This window comes from Cavia porcellus, unplaced genomic scaffold (genome assembly GCF_034190915.1).
Source record: "Cavia porcellus strain 051 isolate PalLab524CR breed Dunkin Hartley unplaced genomic scaffold, mCavPor4.1 scaffold_2, whole genome shotgun sequence".
Lineage (NCBI taxonomy): Eukaryota > Metazoa > Chordata > Mammalia > Rodentia > Caviidae > Cavia > Cavia porcellus.
In genome coordinates, this window is record NW_026947485.1 from 59,216,798 (window position 1) to 59,241,540 (window position 24,743).

The window sequence follows — 24,743 nt, forward strand, 5'->3', positions numbered from 1 at the left end:
TTGAATATATGAACTTTGTTCAACAAGCTGCTTTGTAAACATCAGGATATTTACAAGCATTATTCTATAAAATAATAGAAACCCCAACCTTGTCAATCATCAGGTTTAATTGAGTTGTACATGGTCAGTTACACCATTATTTTATATACTATCAAGAAAGGAAAAATCCTTGCCAATTAAGCTATGATACAAATACTTTCTCATTCATTACAATTTTTATTTTGTACTTACAGAAAAAGTCTCTGTAGATTTATTTAAGTATAAAGTTTTTATTTCTGAATTCCTTTAGTGCATATATGTAAGTGCAAATATAAGCAGAATACAGTGATTATTTCTAAAACTTTACATCAGGGCACACATCTTCGTTATCACTTTTTGTGTGAGTTGATGATAGCCTTGTTTTTTCATATAGTGCACTAGCCCCTGTGCCATTGAAAATATGTGATGCAGCATTTGTTAAGAGTACTCTGAGATTTTCTACTGTTTTATTCTGTTTTGAAATGTGTGAGTAGAAAACAATGATTTCTACACTCAGAGCTGTTAGACAGCTATTCGAAGACTCATTCTGACTTCAATGATGTTAGGATGAAAAATATTCATCTTACTCTAGATAAAATATGGTATACATAGAATGTCTTATTTTGCCAAGTAAAGGGGAATTTAGTATTACTGTGTTATTGAGCTTTGATATGTTTGATATGTAAAAATTTTTAAAGTTCACTAAAAATTTTTATTTTTATATGTTAACTGTTCCCTCTCTCTACATATGTGTGTGTGTGTGTGTGTGTGTGTGTGTGTGTGTGTGTGTGTTGGTGTAAATCTATTTTATTTAACTATGGCCAGATCTAATAATATTTTAGTAGCTGGCTGTTACTAAGCCAAGATTGCCTGGGATAATTTAATAGAGGCAGCAAAATCTCCATATACTTATAAGGTGAACTTTCTCCAAGCGTTCCAGTTAGTTATGTGCCAGATTAAATTTGAAATGCTACCCTATACTGTATATCACTCTTTATTAACACTGTGTTTCCTTATCGATCCAGTGTGAACGCAGGATTTGTGAATGTGAGAAGGGAGATCCAGGTGACCCAGGGCCTCCTGTGAGTACGTCGTTTCTTGGAACTTACAACTGAGGAAGGCAATGATAAAAAATAATGGAGTTGTTTTCAGGAAGGACTTTTCAGTGTTATTTCTTATTTGATCATTGGGCCAGAATTTCTCAAAACCAAAACAGAATGCAAAGTGATTGATGCCTTAGGCAAAGCTTTATCCCGTTAGAAACAAGAGACACCGTTCTCTCTTGCAATAGCAACACCATGTGGCCGTGTGAAGAGGATGCTGATGAAGGCACTGAGGGGTAAGGTGAAATCTGTGACAGTGACAGGATTTACTACGATGATTCTGTATTTGGTAAGATCACTTCTAAAGGAGTTCTTCCTTTACATTCTGGCCTAGTGCCTGGTAGGTGCTATGTTTGTAGTTTGAAGGCATCTGAAATGACGTCAGGACTACTGGAGATTCTGAACACTTCTGACAGAATCAGAAAGCACCCGGCTATTCATTCAACATTTCATTTACTTGTGTGATTTGAAAACTTTTCTATAGAGTTCAGAAGTCTGGGAATGATATTTCACAAGATGTGTAGATAAAATTTGTGAACTAGTGCTTATATTTGGAGACAGGTAGGTGAGTGTTTGCAAGTACGACACATTTTATTTTGGGACTTTAGACCAAAGCCTATACTTTTCAAACCACTCTACTAAGCAAGGCATTAAGGGGTAGAGAAGATTATCTTTTTTCCCCTCAAAATAAAATTTAGGAATATCATATGATATTGTGGCAGCCATAGAGCTGATTTTGACTAAAGCAAAGATTTAACCTTCCTTTCATGTTACGTCTTAGTTTATACTTAGTACACCAAGAGATTGCCAGGTGAAGAGACAGCTAACTATTATTTTTTAAATAAATAAGACAATAAGAAAGATAAAAAATGTTGAGCTAAACTGACGTTTTTAGTGATTCAATATTGTCATGGCTCTATAAACCATAGAGCTGGTACTTGATATGTATAGAGCTCCCCTAAAAACAGTTCTCAGAAAAGCAAGCTTTTTGGGGACTTGAGAATAGGAGGGCAAAATGCTTTTTCTGGAACAGAATAGGAGGGCCCCCTTCTTCCATCTTCAGAAAGTGTCCCCTGGATATCGGAACCTCTTTGACTGAAGTTGGGCAAGCAGCCTTGGTCCTTTTAAAAGTGGTGAAGTGTGTAGGAGGAGTTACAATAAGAGATTCAAAATGAACTAAGGATAGGAGCAGTTCCCATCTTCCTACCTGTTCGGTCATTCTTTTGGATCTCGGTGTAAGTGTGATGTTTGCAAAGCATGTGAGCAGTAACTGTTTGGGGTGGGGGAGAGAGAGGCATCCTCTTTTAGCAAATCTAGTGAATTTATCTATTCAAGGTAGTGCAGTCTTCCTACTGCTGGAAAAGGGAGAAAAGAGTTTAGCATCTGTTTGGTGACTCAAGGTTTTATAATATTCCTTCAATTTGTGGGATGTATTTAATCAGAAATTATTATAAAATATAGAAAACTAATAGAACATTTGCTCAAAATAATTTCTTTGCCCTTTACCTTCAGGGTACACATGGAAACCCAGGTATCAAAGGAGAACGAGGACCAAAAGGAAACCCGGTAAATGAATAAACAACTTTCATTTAAACCAGTAAAACTAGATTTCTTTAGATAATAAGAATTAAGAAAATAAAATATAGTGGTATATAGCAAGAATCCAATAATTTTTCTGAAGAACATAGCATGTTTACTTCCTAAATTATCTATCTTATTTGCACTAATTTGCATTCACAAATTCTACTCAGGATATATAGGAAACTTAGGAACATTGAATAAGTGGAAACTCAGTTAAATAAAAGGGATCCAAATTAATTTAGTACAGTTTTTTTTTTTTTTTTAAATCGGTACCAGGGATCAAACTCACAACTGCACGCTTGGTGCTTATGCACCAACTACAAGGCAGGTGCTTATGCCGCTGAGCTAAATCCCCAGCCCCTAAGATATCCTTTAATACTAAATAATTACATTCTAGAAACTTTGGAATCCAGTGGATTTTTATTTAAAAAAAGCAGTTTTATAATTTAAATAGTTTATTTTTGTGGATTTCAAACTTTTAAAAAGTTTCTTACAGCAATTAACAAAGGAATTTAAAATGGTAATAATGAGTGATAATGATGTGGTAGTGAAACTGATTTGCTCCTTATTGCAAAAATAACTGGACAAAAACATTTTGGAAAGCAGTTAGACTAAGAGGCATACAAATAGTTGAGACTTTAATTCAACCCTATTTCTGAGAATATTTTTGGGGAGGTAATGAAAAATATGTTATATTCATGAAAGCTTTTTTCTTTCTTTCTTTCTTTTTTTTTTTTTTTTTTTTTTTTTTGCTATTGTCTGCCTGCTAAGGAATTGTTTAGTCTTCTTGGGTCACTCTACCGCACACACACAAAAACACACAGTCAGCCCTACACCGACTCATTCATCTTTCGTAGCTCTAAATTGATGCCATTATCCTTTCTGTTGTGTTAAACACTTTTTTATTAATCAATGTGCACATGCCATTTATTTGGTTTGTAATTTTGTGCCCCATAATTTATTTTCCTAAGTCTTGCTGAACTCTAGCAATCCTCCTTGTGGACATATTGGAAAACATTCCCAAGCCTTTTGGAGACAAGCCAGAGTGTCTGGCTCCAAGCAAATACAATGCTTTGTTTGAGACAAACAACCAATATGGTTAAACTAAGATGTGGGCTAAACTGCAAAAATATACCTAGAGTCTGTACCCTGCACATCTGGCTTCTCTCCAAAAGTAAATCTGCCGCTATTTATTTTCTAGATTACATGGAGAAAGTATTAATGCTAAAGGCTTCAGAGGATTCCCTAATTGGGTTAACCTATCAATCTGGGACTTCTGAATAACACATTTTTTTTGACTGATCAGTCACTCTTCAGGACTGTGGAATTATGACAGAGTTTGTTATTTGTTGCAGGGTGATGCTCATAAAGGAGAACCCGGAGAAAGAGGTCCTGGGGTATGTAGACAACTAGAACACCTTCCTGGGAAAGCGACCCTAGAGTGCTATGAGTCAATGACTGACCATTGTGACCCCTGCAGTACAAGTGAAAAATGATTTCTATCTACCTGGCTCTTAATGACTCAGGGAGGCCATCAGAGAGATACAGACATGATCTTAGAAGTGCAAATATGGGTAGAAAATATTCTGCTCCTTAGGAGTGATGATAGGACCAAAGGTGTTCAAATCAATGGCATTCTCTGATGCTTAATTGGGCATTTACAAAGGCTCAAATGAGAAAAGCATTTATTTCTGATTCTTTTCATAATAAAGAATATGTTAGAATTCAGGCACATAAGAACTACATTGTCTACACCTTGTTTGTGTGATGCTAGGCAAAATAGCATTTATCATTCTAGTTGATTTTTTTGCCCCCCAAATTAGAAATTAGTACAGATTGCTTGAGAAATAGATACAGCACATTTCTCATTCTGCATTTTCATTGGCATTGAAGAGTAGCAGATAGAAGTGGACAGGAGTAAAAAGGAGGCCACATTCTGTGGTGCCTTTCTGCTTGTTCCTTTGGATACAAACCCGGAGATTTTTCAGTACTGTTTCCTTGGTGTTTTCAATTCATTTTGTGGAAGAACATGTTGGAAATTTTGATAAGATCAGAAGGAATTTGTTCAGGATTATTTTTTAAGAAAATATTTCTTAGGTATTTTCTAGACACAACTCATCCTTGTACTTAAAACTAAAACTAACACACATTTTTAAAAAAAGTTTATGTTTCATAGGAGAGACAAGGAAGTCCAAATAGCTACAATTTGAAGCAGGATATTAGAATAATGTAAAAAGGACAGGCACAATGTAGAACATTGCAGACACCGGGGGAGACTAGAGTTACCCAAGCAGGTTTTACCGGATATTCCCAGAAGAGATAGGGTCCCTATAGGCAAGGAAGGAGCAGAAAGGGTGAAAGCTGGGTTCTGCGGATGGAGACAGTGTCATGAGCCTCAGCCTGAGGGAAATACAGACTGATAAATAGTAAAACAGGGTGCTACTGTCAAAACTACATGAAGGGTGGGTTGGGGCAGAGTGGATGCCCATTGCTAGCTGCAGAGTCTGGGTTTTGCTAGGTGATGCAAAACCCTTGGAAGTTTAGATGAAGGTTTGGAAGGGTGCTCTGAGAGACTACTGTGGAAAAGAAATTAGTGTGGGGATGAAGGCAAGGAAGGAGTTTTTAGAAAAAGGTCTATCATTGTGGCTAATGTGGGAGACAATGAGGACACTAGCTAGACCTGCTCCAGCCAAGATGAAAGCCACAGGCCACATGTGGCCACTGGGTATTTGCTATAGGAATAAAGTACACATCAAGTTTGGAGATTAGTACACACAAAATAAATCATTGCACCAATGATTTATGTATTGGATAACTTGAAATTATAGTTCTTTGATCCTATTGGAATAAATAAATTTAAAAATTAATTCACCTGCATATTTTGACTTTTTAAAATGTGACTGTTAGAGCATCTAATATTAAATACTGGGCTTGCATTTGTGTTTCACATTACATTGAATAGCACCGAGCTATAGCAGTGACAAAATAAAAAGAAAACGTGAAAATGCATGAAGGGGTAGAAATGATGACCTATGGTGACAAACTGGAACTGATATTTGCTACATGTTAGGTGTGCTTGTAGATATTAAGCCCACAACACTGAGCAAGACAGTCTTTGTCTCAGGAAATAGTCAGGGAGCAGAGACAAAAATAGGCAAACATAGAAAGACAATTTCATTCACTGAGAAGTGTTATGGAAATAGCAAACAAAGCAGTGAAGTGTTCTAGAAAGAAGGAAGAAATACAAATGGCCTGAAGGTGGTCACATGGTTCAGGCTAAAGAAATGGAAAGAAGCCAGGTGTGGTGGCAGGCACCTGTGGTCCCCAAGGACTCAAGAGGCTGAGCAGGAGGAGAACTTCTCATGCCCAAGAACGACACAGGCAACATAGCAAGATCTTGTCTATGAAAAAAAAACGCGAGGTTGCTAGAATTTGTTAGTGAAGAGCGGTGGGCACAAGGCCTTAAAGATAGGCAAGAACCAGAATAGACAAGGCCCAGTGGGACAGAGTCAAAAGAGTGAATTTCAAACCAGGTATAATGGGAAGCTGTTGAGAATTTTTAATAGGTGAGGTGAAAGGGTTACAGTGGTAAGAAAAGGAGAGAGAAAACTCAGATGATTGTAAAATTTAATGCTGAAATTTGAAAAGTGACATTATCATTACTAGAAATAGGAAAGTCAGAAACAAATTTAACCAGAAATTAATGGTGCAATTTTGAATATTTTAAAATTTGTTTTAGGAAAATGACATGAAAATTCATTTGGAGAAATGTGGTGTGGGTTAGAGCTGGTGATTTCCAGTGCATTTGAGTTCAGTGTGTTTTAGTGAAGGGTGCACAACGGAGAAGGGTGTGCAGGGTTCCTAGGACTGACTCAGAAGACACCAGACTTGCTGGCTCCTTATTTAGCATGAGACAGAAGACAGTAACTTAAAGGTCACTGTCATTAGAGTTCATAGAGGAACCATTTATTTCCTTGATGTTGTGTATTCTAGATCGAATTTGAAAGGAGGAGGATAATGGGTGAGAGATATTTATATATATTCTCAAGGCCATTTATCTCAGTTCATTTTCAGAGCCAATTTATATAACAAGTTCTGTGAAACATTCACAACATGATAGTTTATAGTTTAAAACTCAATACATTCTAACAGTTTTGAAACCACCGTTATTAATGTTTACCTCTACAATGACATTCAGGGTATATTTCCTTTAGTTTGTAACTTTTAAAAGATAAGGAGCTGTTCAGAAAAATATTTGGAGCTGAGAACAGAATACAATAGAGAGATGGGTTCTCTACTTTTTAGTAAATACACATTCTCTAAGTATAAAGAGCAATAAAATAATTACCTTTATCTGGTCTTTGTATGGATACTTTATGGATACTGTTCGGTTATACTTTATGTGTGAAAAATTGTCTGGATATTTTTTATTATGCCCTATCTGTTAAAAAGTGTAATACTTTCTTTAATTCTGTTGTATAACATATTTTAATTTTTCATTTGTTTTCTTTCTTAATTAGGGAATTCCTGGATACAAGGGTGACAAGGTAAGTTGGTCACAACAAATATACCAAATTTTCAGAAAGAAAAACAGAAACATAATGTACTCATGTACTTAATTGCTTTTGAACAGAGGCATAGCTAGCTTGAAGAATTGAAACACTTTTCTACTTCTGATGTGAACAGTAAATAAATGTTATTTCTTCTTATTTTTGCAAGTCCAGATTCCTTTATTCCTAAGTACACTGCTTGTCTATAAATGTAAGTGTCTATCATTAAGAGATAACAAACAAATACTAATACAAGAGAGTTAGAAATTTTATGATTATAAAATTACCCTTTGGACAGTTGAGAACATTATAGATACTTTTCTCCCATCTTGACCTAAAAGAGCTAATTATGAACAGTATAAATATACATATATATACAGTTTTTTTACAAAGCTCATTTAATCTTCTGAAAATTTGTAGATTTACTGGAAGAATTCTCACTTGGAAAATGTAAGGTTTCAGAGTAAAGTGACCTCAAATGTTCACCATTCAAACTGGAACGTTACCAAGGGGAGGAGCACCGGAGGTCTAAGGCTGGGAACAGAGCTAATTTGTTCATAGTTTTGTGAAGGGTATGCTTTCTAGAACTATGTAACTGTGCCATTCCACAGGGATTAATGAGCCACCAAAAAGGGAAAACGCCTTTGCTGAGACAAACAACATGAATACAATATTTTCATTGACAGAAATCTGCCCCCAAAACAAATGCTGTTCCTCAAGACCCTATAGCTAACAAATCTGTCTGGACAAATGGAATGGGAATTCTGGCCAAAAGAATTTTGAGTGTATTTATGGTATTTTTCTGTTTTATATTTTGGTGGTTGACTCATTTTGTTCCCATCCAACATTAATAAATTAGTTGCTTTGTAATTGAGGTTTCAAGAGTGGTTTTCATTTTGCATTCGGAAATAAATGCTTAACTTGTTCTAAGTGAAAATTCAGTTTTTCCTGGGTCAGTTTGACTTACAAAATGATGTGGAGGTTGGCGGGGGGAGAGAGAGAACAGATTGCTTTAGAACAGAGACATAGCTAACTCGAAGAATTGAAGCACTCTTTTCTGCTTCTGATGTGAACAAGCTTTGGTCTACTCTAGAGAGAAGTATCAGATCAATGGAAAGTAACTTACAGGCTGGGATGGAGTGGCTAGCTCAGTTATGGGTGACTGACGTATGAACTTGGAAGTCTAAGGAGCTCAAGTTCACGGTCATGGGCAGATAATGTAATCTTTCTGAGTTTCAGTATATAGATCTCTCTGTCTCTCACTCTCAAAGTTGCCGAGATTTACATCATAGTCCTGTTAAGGCTCTGGTACACACTTTATACCCATCATTGTGATTACAATTGTTGTTTTATTCCTTAGAACAGTGCTCTTCAAAGTGTAGTCTGAATATTTGCTGTCAGTCTATTAATGGTTTTATAAAGCTTGCATCAGTGTATACATCCACTTTGTTACTAAATATACTGTTGAACTCAGCTAACATTTATTTTTCACAACACAACTTCCTTGATAAAGGAAGCAATGTGTTGAATTACATTCTGGTAAAATTTCCTTGTGTTGTTAGATAGCATCACAGTAAATAATATGTCCTAGAGCAGCACATAGATAATCAAATAGCAGCAGAAGCAGAAATTACCAATGAAGGCCCTGGACTAGGAGCTGTTGGCTAGGATGTACATGTGAGTACAGTGCAGTTTCCTTTATTAACAGTAAGAATGATTTGAGGTTCAGAGTAAAAATCACATATATGGATGTATTTTGAAAATGCTAAAATGTTTTATAAATTGGAGATAATATGACTATAAAACTTTAGAAAATTCTCTAACTGGCCACTACTTTTTAGTTCTGCTTACCAGAGGTCTTAAAAGTCTGATATACTGAATTCTTCTTGAGTGAACTACTTAACTTTTAAAAAATATTTGTCTATGTAAAAAACTCAATGGTAAATTTGTATAATTTGTCATGTACAACATGGTATTTTAAAATTTGGATACATTGTGAGACAGTTAAATTAACTCATTGAGTAAACATCTGCCTGTGGTGCTAACCACTAAAATCTTTTTTAATGATGTTAGAGAATGGAAGACATTGTATTAAGTATAGTCACTATTGTGGATGAGTCTCTTGAATTTACTGTTCCTAATTTAAATTTCACGTCCTTTAACTACTTCTCCTCAAACCTCTGTTATTTTATCACCATTCTACTCTGCTTCTACGAGCGCAAACTTTTTAGATTTCACTCAAGAATGAAATTACATAGTATTTTTCTTTCTGCATTTGGCCTGTTTCACTTAACCTATTTGCAAAATTCATCTGGATTGTCACAATGATAAAATTTTCTTTTTAGAGACTGATATTCCACAATGTATACATCAACTTTTTTGAGTCACAAATTTTCACTGTGTAAAGCTGAGTTGATAATATCTATTTCAGATGCTTAATATCAAACATTGTTTGAAAGGTATCATTCATAAGCTTTGAAGCGTAATTCTAATGTTAGTTTTCAGTGATAATTTCAGGGAAGACAGCATTGTAGAGTGTGACTGATAATGCAATGTGTGTAACAAGTTCACCTCTCACTCATACAGGCCTTGCCTGTCCTGCATGGCACTCTGCCCAGGCTGTGATGGCTTGATCTCAGAAACATTCTCCCATGGTTCTCTAGGAAACTCCGCTAATTCATTATGATTGGTACTTAGGCTGGAGCATGGTGCTGTGTTACCATAGAGATGAGTTTAGATCCTGCTAATTATTAGCCATATTATTGCAGGGCGTTCTTGCAGTGAGCTTCAGGACTGTAAAACTGACTGCATTGGGTCATAATGTGAATTCAATTAGGTATGCAAAATGACCATTTAATATGTGGCAAATGTTCAGTTTTTCTTCTAATTTCACCCATTTCTTGAAAATGACACACCTCATTAGGTGGCATCACGGACTTGATCCTGTCAAGTGAAGGATGAACTGTAAACAAAACTTTTCAGCATTCAGCGCCATCCAACTACAGGACTGAGCATAAAACTGTGTAATGTGCTTGTGTCATAAGATTCTGCTGGGAATCTTTACAGGAAATCCTAATGTGGAATGACTGGAAATGCCCTCTTATTTATTTTATTTTATTCTGTTTTTTTTTTTTTAGGGTGAACAAGGAGAATGTGGTAAACCAGGAATAAAAGGTGACAAAGTAAGGATGAACGTGATTTTTAAGTGCTAGCAGCTGTGCTTCTTTTGGGCCGTGTTTCCTTTGTAGGAAATTCCCCAGATGAATGAGGCAGCTCTTATCACTAGAGTTGCAGTATCAGTGGCTCAATTTTCACATCTGTAAAATATGAAACAAAGAAAAGGCTACTTAATCTAGTTTAGGGGGCCCCCAAGTGCCTTTCTGATAGACCAACCTAACCTTTAAGGCAGTCCTTATGGTGAAAGAAATAATTTAACCAACATAATCTACTTAAATTCCAACTGGTCCTAACAGAATTTCTTGCTAGAGCTAAACACTGAAATCAAGCATTTTCCAAAAAAAAGCAAAAAGAGTTTGCAAATTAGTGCAATAGAAACGTTGTGGCAGAGAACTAGAGATAAGGAGGGGCTTAAAATTTAGAAAACACTATTAAAATTCAACTAGATACAGACAATAGATAGGTATTTATCTTTAGTAAAAGTATAAATAAGGAAGACCGATGTACTGGTTTATGTCTATAATTTCAGCACTGAGAGAGGCTGAAGCAGGAGGATCTCAAATTCCTGTCCAGCTGGGTTAGCTTAGTGAGACCTTGTTACAAAATAAAAGATAAAAAGGGGGTGGGAATGTTTTGATTCCCAGTAGTGAATATATGTATATATGAATATATACATATATATATATGTATAGATATGTATAGATCTATACATGTATAGATATATGTATGTATATATACATATATATATATATGTATAGTATATATGAATAGAGAAAGAGAACTTAAACAGGAGACAATATCAGTATGTTTAAGTTCTGTAACAGACTAAAAAAGTATATAATAAGTACATTAAAAAACATAATGATAAGAGATACAAGGTATTACAGCCTAAACATCAATACTTTTCATTATAGTTAAGAACTGTTAATGGCAGGCCACCAAGATACTAAACTTTTAAAATATCTATATTATAATTATGAGAGGAAGCCAAGCAGAGAAAATGAGGCATAAGATTAAAAGATGATGGCAAGATGATGATGCTGCAGTTATTTGAACCTCAGTCCTGATGCTGAAGTTGCAGTCTTCCCTGTTCAATAGGACATATTCAGAAGACAGATGACAAATTCGGGGGAGGAAGATACTCTCTTTCCACGTATGCCACGAAAAGCAAAGTAGATGGGTAGGGAACTGTGAAAGTGCTTGTGGTCTCTGCCTCTTCAAGAAGCTGTCCTTGGAAATGAATCAGAAGTTGGACAGACTTATACTCAAAGGTTATTTGTTACAATGTTAATTAAAGTAGACATCACTGGAAATACTGTGATATTAAAAACTAAGAGAGTTGAATAAATTATATATTCTTGAATATCGTCTTGAAAAAAGTAGAAATCTGAAGAAAAGAGAAATTGGGCTAAATAGTAGTTCCATAAAATGAAGGGTTTCTGAATTGTGGGATACAATGACCTATTTTTTATTAGAAGCCTGTTGAGTTTAAACAGTGTTATATCAAGTTTCATGTTGTGAGGATGGGCAAAAGAAGCACATATAGACACAGAAACTCACTGAATTGTTAATTTAGAGACATTGCCTTATGGAAAAAAGTAGTAATTTGCCAAATTTACAGTCTTCTAAGGAATTCTATGGAATAACTGCTTTACGCTGATCACAATGTTATAATGACCCCAAATCACATGTAAAATTGGATGTTCATTGAATTTATCAAAGTAAAGTTTGAGTCTGAGGTTAGGTCTCTTGTTAATTAGGATAATTTCAGTTTGTTGGCTTTGATATTTGGGTAACAGGAAATACTGGCCATTATCTGGGACACATTCCCTTTCCTCGCACCTAAGCTCCTGATAAGTGGGAGATGGCTGCTGAGGAAGACTCACCACTCATTTTATTCCACAGGGAGCTCCAGGGCCATATGGGCCAAAGGGACCCAGAGGACTTCAGGTAAGTAGGCTAAAACCAAACCTAAGGTTGGATTAGAATCACTTGGAAAACTTTAAAAATCCCTTTCCTCACTTACATCCTTTACCAATTAAATCAGGATGTCTGAGAATTGGAGCTGGGCACTGATATTGTGTGAGGTGCTCAGAGATTTCCAATGTGCAGTATGGTTTGGAAACCTCTTACATAATGTTTTGATTAAACAGGCTTCCTGAAGATGGATACCAGCAGGCAAACCAAATTACAAAGTAGCTAAGGGAATAAAACATTAGTTTATGTAGAGGGAGAAAGTTAAAATAGTTTTGTTGGGTGTAATTAGTTTTGCATTGCCACCTATAATATAATTGGAAGAGTTCTGTATTTATCTCAATGAGAATATTTAGGTTCTACCACTAAATGTACTTAACACCCTGTACTTTGGAGTAATTCTTTAAGGCACTTATTTAACTTAAATCTATGGCACAGATTTCAGAAAATAATTTGTATATGTGCTGTCAAAGTGAGCACAAGATTCAGAATATGGTTTTGGTCACTTTTTTTCCAGGCCAGGCCTTATTTATTCTAAAGTTAGAGTGGATATGTATGTATGGAAAGAGCAACTTTTTGCATTTCAATGACCTGCTGAAAACTTTACCCATACGTTTTCTAGGCAACACTTGGTTAATATCAACCTTTAGGCTTTGGTCTGGAACTGTCAGAGTGAGGCAGTCTTGTTGATTGTGACAGGATCACTGGAAGCCTTGACAGGATCATTGGAAGCCGTAACTTTCAGTATATGCCTGAGATACTAAAAGGAAAAAAAATTGTTTAGCAGGAGAAATGTTTATAAAAAGAGCGGGTCCCAGGGATAGGTGTTGGAAATACAAGCTTAGATAACAAATATCTCATTATAAAATGTTTGCTATTAGTATAATTGTTATTTTATTTTATTTATTTTTTAAATTAAGTTTGTTGATACATTTTACATACACATAATGATCATATTCATTAGAGGGACTTTGTACCTGTACATGCTGTATCTTGATTCTTCATTTTTTCCCATTTCCCATTGTCCCGTCAACCCCTCTTCCTCTCCTTATTTACAGAAGTATTATTTCCATTTTTCCTTCTATTTTCTTTTTCCCTTCTCCCCTCCCCAGTTCCGCTTCCTACTGGAACATTTCTTCTTCTATTTCACAGTGTCTATTACAAATTTTGTCCTTATTTACACTTTTGATTTCTCACACCAGAGAAACCATGCAATATTTGAACACATTTGTCTGATTTATTTCACTTAAAAGTATGGTTTCAAGTGCATCCATTTACCTAGAAATGTCTCAAGTTTATCCTTACTCCACTGTATTAAAAAAAACACATCTTCTTTATTCATTCATCCATTGATGGTCATTTGAATTGTTTCTAAGATTTAGCTATTACAAACTGTGATGCTACAAACATGGGTGTGCATATATTGCTGTGGTATGATGGTTTTAATTTTTTGAGGAAGACATGGAGAAGGGAAATAGCTCAGTCAAATGGAACCTCTAGAGTTAGGTTTTTGAAGAATCTCCACACTGACCCCCACAGTGGTTGCACCAATCTGCACTCCCACCAACAGTGGAGTAGATTCCTTTTTTGCCCAAAGCCCCACCAGTACTTAGAAATCGATGTAATAATGGAAGTGAAAGACCTTTCCACTGAAAATTGCACAGTACTCTGCAAGAAGATATCAAAGAGGATATCAGAAAATGGAAAGATATCCCTTGGTCTTGGGTAGGAAGAATCAACATAGTGAAAGTGGTCATACTTTCAAAATGGTATACAGATTTAAAACAATCTTGATCAAAATACCATAAGCATACCTCACAGAATTACAGAAAACAATCCTAAAATTTATTTGGAGCTAGAAGAGACTTGGAACAGCAAAAGCAACTCTGGGTGACAAAGGTTAGGCAGGGTACATCACAATCCCTGACTCAAAATTATACTAAAAGCTACTGGGATAAAAATAGCATGGTACTGGTGAAAAAACAGACCCAAGGATCAATGAAACAGACTGCAAAAAGTGGAAACAACTCCAAACATACTCAATTGCCTTATCTTTGACAAGGGGCCAAACACCTTCAATAGAAAAATGATAGCATCTTTAATAAATGGTGCTGGAAAAATCAGCTTTTCACATATCAAAGGCTAAAACTGAACACATGTCTCTGATCATGCACTAATCTAAAATATTAAAACAGAAACACTAAATCTGCTGGGAGATAGAATGGGTAGAATCCTTGAAGACATAGATGTAGATAATTGTTATTATAGCTGCTGTTTATTTAACTCAAGAAATCTTGTCATCAAGTTTTTCACTGATCACAATAGAGCTCTGAGCCATGGAGCCTGATTTCGAACTCCAGCATCTTTGGAGCTCTAAAAAACATTTCATTAATGGTTGGCCTTTTGTGCATAGAACTAATTTTTGTTTTCATTTTGAAATAGGGAATTGGTGGACCTCCAGGAGATCCAGGCCCAAAGGGATTTCAAGGCAATAAGGTAAACTTACCTATTAGTTAAACATAAGGAAGAGTGGTTTCCCCTAGTGCATTATCTAAATGCATGTTTTTATTAGGCAGAAATCAATGAACTCTTTGAGAAAATAACTTTGGAATTACTGGATAACCTTCAGACAAATATACAGAACCCAGATAAAATATATGCAAGAAGTCATTGACATAATTTTTATCATTTATTAGCTTATTATTCAAAGGGCATCATTAAATGATTATCTAGAATTATAACTTTCTTCTTTACTTAGGACCTTTAGTCATTTGATGGCTTACTAGAAACTGAAAAACTATATCAAGTAACAATTTGAATCACCCTGTGTCTCACATGTAATGACATTTCAATATACAGTTTTGGGGAATGAAATTTATAATTGTTATACCAACAAAAATCAAGCAATTTTGACCATGAGTAGTGTGCTTGCAATATCATTCCACAGATAATCAGGAAAAAAAGACAGGGAGGGTGGAATAAAAAGTTAAATAGAATGAATTGCAAATATGTCCTAATAAAAACAGAAATTTGATTAAAAAATAGACCTGCTTATAAAAATTCCTTTCCCAAGAGAAGAGCCATTGATTTTCTAGGAGCAATCTTTTTAACTCTTCTCATTGCTTAATAAATTTCATGGGCGAAGTAAATATCCAACAAACAGTGTTGATTCAGACTGCTTTTGTGAGCAATGTGTGGCAATTACTAATTGCAGAAACTGCTGTCTTCAACTGATCCTACATAAAGCCAATCTTTTAAGAGTGGTATTAAATTTAAATGGTAGGGAGCAATTGGGTTACTTGAGTGTTAATTTTCCAGAGAGAGGAAAGGGAGTGACACATATGTATTTTTAATGAGATAATGACAGTTTGAGATTTCCCAGGCCACTTTTAATTGGCAAATTAAAATAGAATGGGCTTCTCAGTGGGAACATGCTTAAAAGCCTCATCTGTGGAAACTGTCTTTGCCAGCCTTTGCCTGTGATTAATTCTCTCTGAGAGAGAGAAATGGTCCTGTTGAATATTGAGTAGGTTTTCATAAAATCACACTAGCTATAGGTAAAACCCTGAAGCAAGAAAAAAGTTATCTGCAGAGTACAGATACATTTCCAGAATTCATTTCTTACTAAAATGATAATTTTAGGATTACAATTAGGGTCAGGGCAGGAGATAGTATTAGTGATAAAGTGATGAAATGTTTGATAAAATACAGTATTTTAAAAGCCATAGTGGCCCAACATTTTCATTTTGGAAGTGAGAACCAAAGCCTGGAGATATAGCTTGCCTGAGTCAGAGACTTGGGCAGGCTCCTACGCAGGTTCCGGAGGACAATGTGGGGATGGGTGGGGTACAGAGGGAAGGCTGGAGCAGTGTGCAGGGCCTTAAGATCCCACAGGAACCGCAGGGCTCCTTGGAGACAGATCTATGAAAAGCTGCCCTCACGTGATCACTTCTTTTTATGTCTGATAGACTTATGACTTAGATTAAAAAACAAATCTATTTCAATGAAATTTAGTTTTTAATTCCAACAATGTATTAATTCTTGGTAAATAATGAGTCCAATGACTTTGTGGGAGGTAGTAATAATTTTTCTGACATAATAGTGCTTTGTGTTTTGACTGTCACAGTATAATCATAAGAGGAATTATTTTCCAAATGAATTTGAGGTTTTCATGAATTACCCAAGGGTATCTCTTTACAATTTTTAATGAAAAAATTTTAAATTAAAAATTTAATAGTGGTAAAGTATACATGACATAAGGTAATCGTTTAATAAAAAAGTTTGCCATTTAATAAAAAATGAACTAAGTGAATATATAAAGTTCATTGCCAATTAAAGGAAGTCAAACAAGTGATATCTTGAGTCTTTTAAAAAAGACAATTAGGGGCTGGGGATTTAGCTCAGTGGCATAAGCACCTGCCTTGAAAGCAGGCAGTCATGAGTTCGATCCCTGGTACCGATAAAAATGAAAAAAAGCCAAAAAAAAAAAAAAGACAATTAATGCTTTTTATATGATTTTTATCATTCTTTTGATTGTTAGCCAGAAATGCATGACACATTGATTAGTTGTTAATTATTTTTCATTTTGCATATTTATGAGTATATTGTCTTAAAAATCAGATTTCAGCCAATGATTTCATTTTACTTCCTAGAAAATATTCCTACAATCTGAAGCTATCAATTATTTTGTCCCTCAGTCTGGAAGTAATGTTATATTGGATAGTGACTTTCTTTTTTTTTTAACTTTAAACAGAAAAAGTATAAAATAACAATAAAGCAGAGTTTCAAGCAGACTAGTAGAAGAGTACCAATAATCAACATGTATTCACAGTAGTTGTTCACAGTATAAGATATAGGCATGAAACATTGTCCAGAAAATTAACACAAAACTTTCTACTCAACGAACCAAGAGCAACCAGCTGTAAAACAATCTTAACTGCCTTGTGTGTGTGTGTATTTATGTATAAATTTTTCCTTTTCCTTCCTTTTCCCTTTTTTCCATCACAGTTTTTCTTTCTTTTTGAACAGTTTCTTCTCTGTTCACCATATCTATTGTGTATTTTGGATTTTGTTTACCCTTTCAGATTCTCACACTAATGAGACAATATGTTTACGCATGTGAGTCTGGTTTATTTCACTTATAAATATGGTTTTGAGTTGCAAAAATTTACCTACAAAAGTCTCAAGTTTATCCTTATTTATGACTGAGTGGTACTCCATTATAGAAAACACCCACATATTTTTTATACATTACTCAGTTGATAGGCATCTGAGTTGTTTCCAAGATTTAGCTGTTACAGACTGTGCTGCTATCAATATAGATGCACATACATTGCTATGGTATGATGCTTTTGATTCTTTTGGCAAGAAACACAGAAGAAGAATAACTGGGTCAAATGAGACCTCCAATACTAGTTTTTAAAATCTAATTTTTAAAGAAATTTCCCGACTGATTTCCAGAGTGGTTGCACCAACAGTGGAGGAGGGTTCCTTTTTCTCCACAGTCCCCCAGCATTTGTTATCGGTTATATTCTTTTTTTTTTTTTTTTTTTTTGTCTTTTTCGTTTTTTTTTTATCGGTACCAGGGATCGAACTCATGACTGCCTGCTTGCAAGGCAGGCGCTTATGCCCCTGAGCTAAATCCCCAGCCCCTATCGGTTGTATTCTTGAAGACAGCCATGCTTTCTGAAATGAGATGATATCTCAGTGTTGTTTTAACTTGCATCTATTGAATGACCAATGATGTTGAACATTTTTTCACATATTTATCTGCTGTGTATTTATTCATCTGAGAAGTTTGTATTCATCTCAGATGCCCATTTTTTGGACTGTATCTTTGAATTTTGGGGACCTGATTTTTTAAAATTGTCTATATGTTCTAGATATAACTTCTTTGTCTGAGGGACAACTGGTTATATTTTTCTTCCACTCCATGGGTTGGTGATTTCTTTTGTTATGAAAAAACTTTTTAATAAGATGAGATCCCATTTGTTGAGTCTTTATTTCACATGTGCTCTAGGTTTTGTTCATGAACTCTGCTTATACCTATGTTTTCAAGATTTCTATCTGCTTTGTCTTCCAGTAGATTTAGTGTTTCCGTTTTAATATTTAGATCTTTGATCCATTTTGTCTTTAGTTTAGTACAAGTGATAGATATGGGTGTAGTTTTAGTCTTTGACATATGGAAAACCAGTTTTTCCAGCACCATTTATTAAAGAGACTATCTTTCTTCTGGTGAACATTTTGGCTCTTTTGTCGAAGATAAGGTGGTTTAGTGTGTTGTAGTTGCATCTGCATCTTCTATTCTGTTCCACTGACCCTAGTTCTGTTTTGTTTTTGCCAGTACAATGCTGATTTTATCATAGTGCTTTGTAGTATAATTTCAGGTTGGGGATTGTGATGTCTCTTGACTTGCATTTATTGCCAAGAGTTACTTTTGCTACTCTAGGTTTCTTCTGGTTCCAAAATGAATTTTTGGAAATGTTTTCTTTAGTTCTGTGAGGTATACTAATGGTCTTCTGATTGGAATTTCATTAAATCTGTATAATAGTTTTGGGAATATGGCCATTTTCACTATGTTGGTTCTTTCTATCTATGAACAAGGGGTATTGTTCCCTTTTCTGATATCTTCTTTGATTTTCTTTTTCAGAGTATTGTAGTTTTCAAAGTATAGATCTTTGATTTCTTTTGTTGTAATAATTTTTACATATTTCTAAAATGGTATTGTAAAGGATGTAGTTTCCCTAGTTTTTTTTCTGTAAGCTTGTTGCTTGTGCACAGTAATGCTATTGATTTTTGAGTGTTGACCTTGTATCCAACTACATTACTGAAATTGATTATTACGTCTGTAAGCCTTTTGGTGGCGCTTTTGGGGTCTTTTATGAAGCACATCATGCCATTTTCAAATCATGACAGTTTAACTTCTTCCTTTTTATCTTTATTTCTTTTATTTTTTCTCCTGGCTAATTGCTCTGGCTAGTGTTTCCAGAACAATATTGAATAGGAGAGGTAGTAGTGGACATCCTTGTCTTGTTCCTAATTTTAGAATGAAAGCTTTTGGTTTTTGACCATTTAGTTTGGTGTTAGCTATTGGTTTGTCATAGATAGCTTTTATCAGATTAGTGGCCTATTTCTTTTCATCTGCTATCATTTTATTAAAATACTTTTAAGGAACTAATATTATACATTATGCAAAAACATCTTAAAAATCTAGTTATTCTGTATTTCCTGTGGGCATACAGAATCATTTGTTTTGAAACTTCTAAAATAATAGTTAACATTTATTAAACATTTTCGGTGTTCAATACATTTCAGACACTTACATTTACATGTAATGTCAATACCACATTCTGAGGCATGATCTACTCTTACTGTCCATTGTACAAATTAAGCTACTAAGGCACAAAGATTTGAAATAATGGGTCTGAATCTACAGAATAAGGATTGAAATACAGAAGTCTGCTCTTAACAATCATATGCTATTGATTCCTTTGAGAAAAATCATCGAATTTGCTGAATATTTGACCTGAGATAAATACATTTCTTTTGCGCAGTATGGAAATGACATCTGTCTCCCCTTCTAGTGTCTTCTGGTTGAAACAACAATCTGTTGAAGAGTGCATTTTTACTTGATTAGAGTGTTGATCTGAGAGTTCAGGAAGAGAACCACTTGGGAATAAGAAAACAGTAACACTAATTGTGCAGTTCAAGTACTGTGTTTCTTAGCAGACTTAAAAATAGAAATCTTAGACCCATAACATTTGCAAAGATTCCATGAGCGTTTCTTGATGGGGCTTGCTTATGTTTTTGAATTTATGAATGATCTGCCTCACGAACTACAATCACTTTCTTTGGCTCTAGGGGCTGGATTTTCTTCATCCAGGGGTTTTTCAGAAAAGGTGGCAGAACAAAAGGAAAAAAATAGCATGTTTTAAATCAAGGAAAAATGTGCTTATGGGCCCAGTTTCACAATCATCTTAGTCATTAATTCTTTCCACATGTAAAGTAGTTCCTATTCTGTCTGGAATGAGTTTGTTACCTTAGCAACAAAAAATAAATGTTTCTCAGAATCAACTCTTGGCTGACAAGTCACCTTAGCCTGTTCCTCACGTGTGACATGTCATAAAAGACTTCTCACCTTCTCTGAAATCAGTTAGAACTGTAATCACACATGCTCCTGAGAAGCCTGGTGACTAGAACCAAACTGAAAATGTAACTCAGGAGGGAAGGCTCCCTCGGCTCAGAGTGTAGATTTGAACCCCTAAGAACCCATCTTCTGTGGAGCTGTGGTGATACAGCAAACCACAGTTACATGTGGCTGTGAAAGGGGCTTCTGATAACTAGAAAGAGTGACTCAACATCGGTAGTCTTTCAAATCGTAGAGAACAAGTTACCAAAATTAATTCTGAACAAATAAGCAGTGGAACACAGGGTGGGTTGAAACCATATTAGGTCATCTTTGCCATTTGATGATTGATGTCTTTCTGAAGTTATTTCCAAGGATATTTTCTTCTCCAGTGTTATGCACATCTTGCTTTCTTGAGGCTTGCCTTCCTGTTTCTGAGAGGAGGGTTTGCACTGTCTCATGTTTAGGAGCAACTTGTGACACTTTAAATGTCCTTGGGTTACAGCTTCATAGGTAGGGCCAAAAGAACACTAGGAGACATCCCTGAAGTCTTTTCCCAAGGTGAAGTCCCATATGCCAATCCTTCAACAATTACAAAAGAACTGTGATGTTACGTTACATGATAATTTATCTTCATAGATGAATTGTAACCCCACCCTGCCTCTACCTTGCATTGTTCCATTCCAGGATATGCACAATATTCCTTGAAGTTTTTTTTCCCTTTAGTGTTTTCTTTTTGCTCTAAGTTCAAGCACTAGAAACTCGAAGTCCCCTTACACACTCGGTCTTACTTTTTGTCCAGTTTAGCTCTTGAAATGTTAAGAAAATCCATAAAAATGTTGAGAGGAATCAGAGGGAAGCATGTAGGAGTCAGGAATACTGACCATTCTTATAAAGAGTGCTGATATTAGAAGTTTCCTGTGCACTAAATAATCCTGTGTGTTATGTATACTTGTTCTTTCTTCTAAAAATGGCTTTTGGAACTTTTTTATATATACAATCTAGAATGTTATATTTTAATAATGTTAATATTTTCACTAGAACAGAAGAATCATGACTAAAGTTTTAATAGTTTTTAAATACATTTTTGTTTTCCTTATTATTAAATACTTGGTTTGGCTTAAAGTTAGCTTAGTAGCTTTAATGGACTAACCTATTAAACAAATTTAACATTTCCAACTGTGGCTTGAAAATGGTTCAAAACCACTTCCAAATATGAAAATCTATAAAGAATTTAAAGCTTTCACTTCAAATAAGCATCTTATGTGGATTTATTTGGGCCCTCATACAACTCAAAAATTTAACAGTCTGCTAATATCATGATGGTTCCTTCAACCACTTAAAAAGATCACAATTTATAACAGGATATATAATTTCTTACAACTTTATATGGAGTAAATTAGAAGAAACATACATAGTATCTGCAATTCTTCAAAGAATAATTGATCAAACAAAAAGTTTTTAAATTTAGAGCTCTAAGAATGATTATATTTTTGACTATGTATAAAAAACTAAAAGAAAAACAGGGAACTCGAACAGAATTTCCAGTTGTCAAGAAACAGTAATATGCTGTTTCTTCTAGCAGAATGACAGCATTGAACAAGGCTGTAAGTACTCAGTGTAGAGGGAAAGTCCCTATGTAACTTTGCTTATGCTTATCTGTTAAGTAAATACTCATGGCCAAACTATGTGAAGATGTTTTCTTCAGACATGTCAGTCTAAATGCTATTCTTTATGGCTCTAATTAAAGAAAAAAAATCATTAGCAATCCAGTAATTCTCACTGTGGAAAGTGCTTTGACCTACATGCACATCTGTCCAGCAGGACTCCAGATGAGTTTATTAATTCATTTGACGTGAGACAAAATGACAACTTGAAGTGGCTGCCAGAACATGTGGGATGTCAGCCAGCAGCTTCAAGGTAGATGATTTCGATCCCAAATCTCTGATACATATGGTGCTTAGAGGCTGGGGAATACCATATGTGCACATGTATAGACAATGCTGAGGTAAAAATTCTGATGCATCAAGGAAACCAAAATGATTCCAACATTTCCCACAGAGTTGCTCAGTGTAATCCACACACTAGTCAAATAGGGCACTAATATGGAATAGAATGAGCTACTTCATTGTCTTTAGAGGGATGCCATTTAAAAAATTAAGTATATCCATGTTGTTAACTATTTCAAGAAAGTTACGATAACACCTGTGCAATGGGAAACATTTATTACAAGTGTAAGGCCTTATTTTGGCTTGTGTTTAGATGTCTTCCCAAAGCCTCAAGCAGTCCTAGATGGGGCTTTTGCAGAGGTGGCTGAATCTAGGTTGTGTGATTCTGGAACTGATTCATGGTTCATGATAAGATCAGGGGTACTAGGATTAAGGGTGTGAATGCAACCTGCACTAATCAGCCTGAATAAGATATAAGGTATAGAAAGAGCTGTGGTCATCCTTTGCTTTTCTTTGTACCTTCTACCCACCATAAACTGTTTCTCCTCTGCAATATCTGCCATGCCACTTTACCTTGGAGCCAGCTGACTATGGACTGAAATCTCTATAAACTGTGAGCTAAATAAACATTTTCTCCTTTAAGTACTGGGTATTTTGTTTTGCAAGAAGAAAAGTAACTAAGGCACGCATTTTGAAAAATTGTAAATTTCTAAAATCATTTGAACCACTTGATGTCAAGGTACAACTAATTGGTATTAAAACATTTAGAACATTGCATAACCATCATCATTGTCTACACTCGAAACTTTGACATTATCCCAACATAAGTTATTTATGCAGTAAACAATGTCTCATTTCCTCTTCCTCCAAGCCTCCAAGACTAAGGATTTAAGAAACATACCACACTGTCTATAGGTCCGCCTTCTCTCGTAAATCAGTGTTTCTGTTGTCAAGATTAGTGAACTGTGTCCAATTGGAGTATTTTCTGTGTTCTCCAGAGTCAGGGTTCTCAAAAGCTCTCTTTTAAGGGTGCTCACTGCCCCCTCCACCCTTTTTAGGGAAAATGACACACAATTACCTGGATTTTGTTATATAAGATGCAGTATAACTTTCTTATTAGATTGGGTCATATAAATTGTTATTCTACAGGTCAAATGTGATCAAATGTTGTCATTTTATTGTGGCTAACCTAACAGCTACCTTGAATGTGAGTTTAATACTAAAATCTAGTATAACACTACAATTGTATTTGTAATCTTCATAACTTTTTGTTTGTACAAAGTGTGTTTTTCAGCAAGCAAAAAGTACAGTGCATGGGTGGTGGCAATTAGATAGGATTTCAAAAAAGATTTCAAATGGAGATTTGAGACAATGGTGGTTCCAAACTGAGTGTAATTTATTCATTAATAATTTATATATAAAGTTACCTTGTATGATCACAGTATTGCAAATTATAATTTACATTAACTTTACTGCTGATTCAGGTAAGCTTTATGATTCTGAAATAGCCTGTGTATCAGTTTGTATAAATTATATTTTCTGTCGGCTTATATTTCATTTCAGAGAATCATTTTCTTTTCATGATGGATCTTCATTTATGGATGGATTGAAACTATCTGACTTTTATATTTTTCATCCTGTAACAAAGATATAATTTTAGCCTTCAGTCAAATGATTTTTGAAATTCATTAAGAAAAGAATAGAAAATTTTCAAGATGCAGTTTGGCGTGGTAGTTGAGAACACTGGTTATAAAGCTAGACTTCTGGGGTTGAAACCAGCCATAGATTTCATTAACTATGTGATTCTGGCAAGTTACTTTACCTCCTTATGAGTCAATTCTTCTCTTCCATGTAGTGAATTAGTAATACCCAACTCTCAGAGTTGTGAGGATTACATGAGTTTATATATTAAAAAAAGGGTAGTACTCACCCACAGTGAGTGTCTCATGTGTTATTTTTATTAAGCACTTAAGTGTTTTGACAACTTTCTTCATAATAATTCAGACGAAGTCTATCTTGATATGTTTTCTAAAAACAAGCCTTTTGTTGCACAACACTTCCTCTAAAATAAGAGAAACTGCATGCAAAAAATGGAGTGTGCTTTAATAAGTATTTACCAAATATCAACTTCCTATTTATTTCTCCCTTCCTATCATCTAAAAAGGGATCTTTCTTGACATTGTATATTTATGATTTAACTGTGTTTAGCTAAAAGTGTAACCTGGGCACGAGTGAATCATTCTGTAACTATGAGGCCTTTGTTTCT

The 24,743-nt window shown here is 35.0% G+C and overlaps 1 protein-coding gene across 1 annotated transcript in view; it reads left to right on the forward strand.

Moving 5' to 3' along the window:
* Window positions 1-24,743, forward strand: part of Col28a1 (collagen type XXVIII alpha 1 chain) — a 182,803-nt gene that overhangs the window by 12,945 nt on the left and 145,115 nt on the right. The window contains exons 5-11 of the mRNA XM_013158142.3: window positions 1,044-1,100; window positions 2,634-2,687; window positions 4,058-4,099; window positions 7,223-7,249; window positions 10,390-10,434; window positions 12,335-12,379; window positions 14,846-14,899. Coding sequence (XP_013013596.2) covers window positions 1,044-1,100; window positions 2,634-2,687; window positions 4,058-4,099; window positions 7,223-7,249; window positions 10,390-10,434; window positions 12,335-12,379; window positions 14,846-14,899 — 324 coding nt within the window. The remainder of the gene's footprint in view (window positions 1-1,043; window positions 1,101-2,633; window positions 2,688-4,057; window positions 4,100-7,222; window positions 7,250-10,389; window positions 10,435-12,334; window positions 12,380-14,845; window positions 14,900-24,743) is intronic.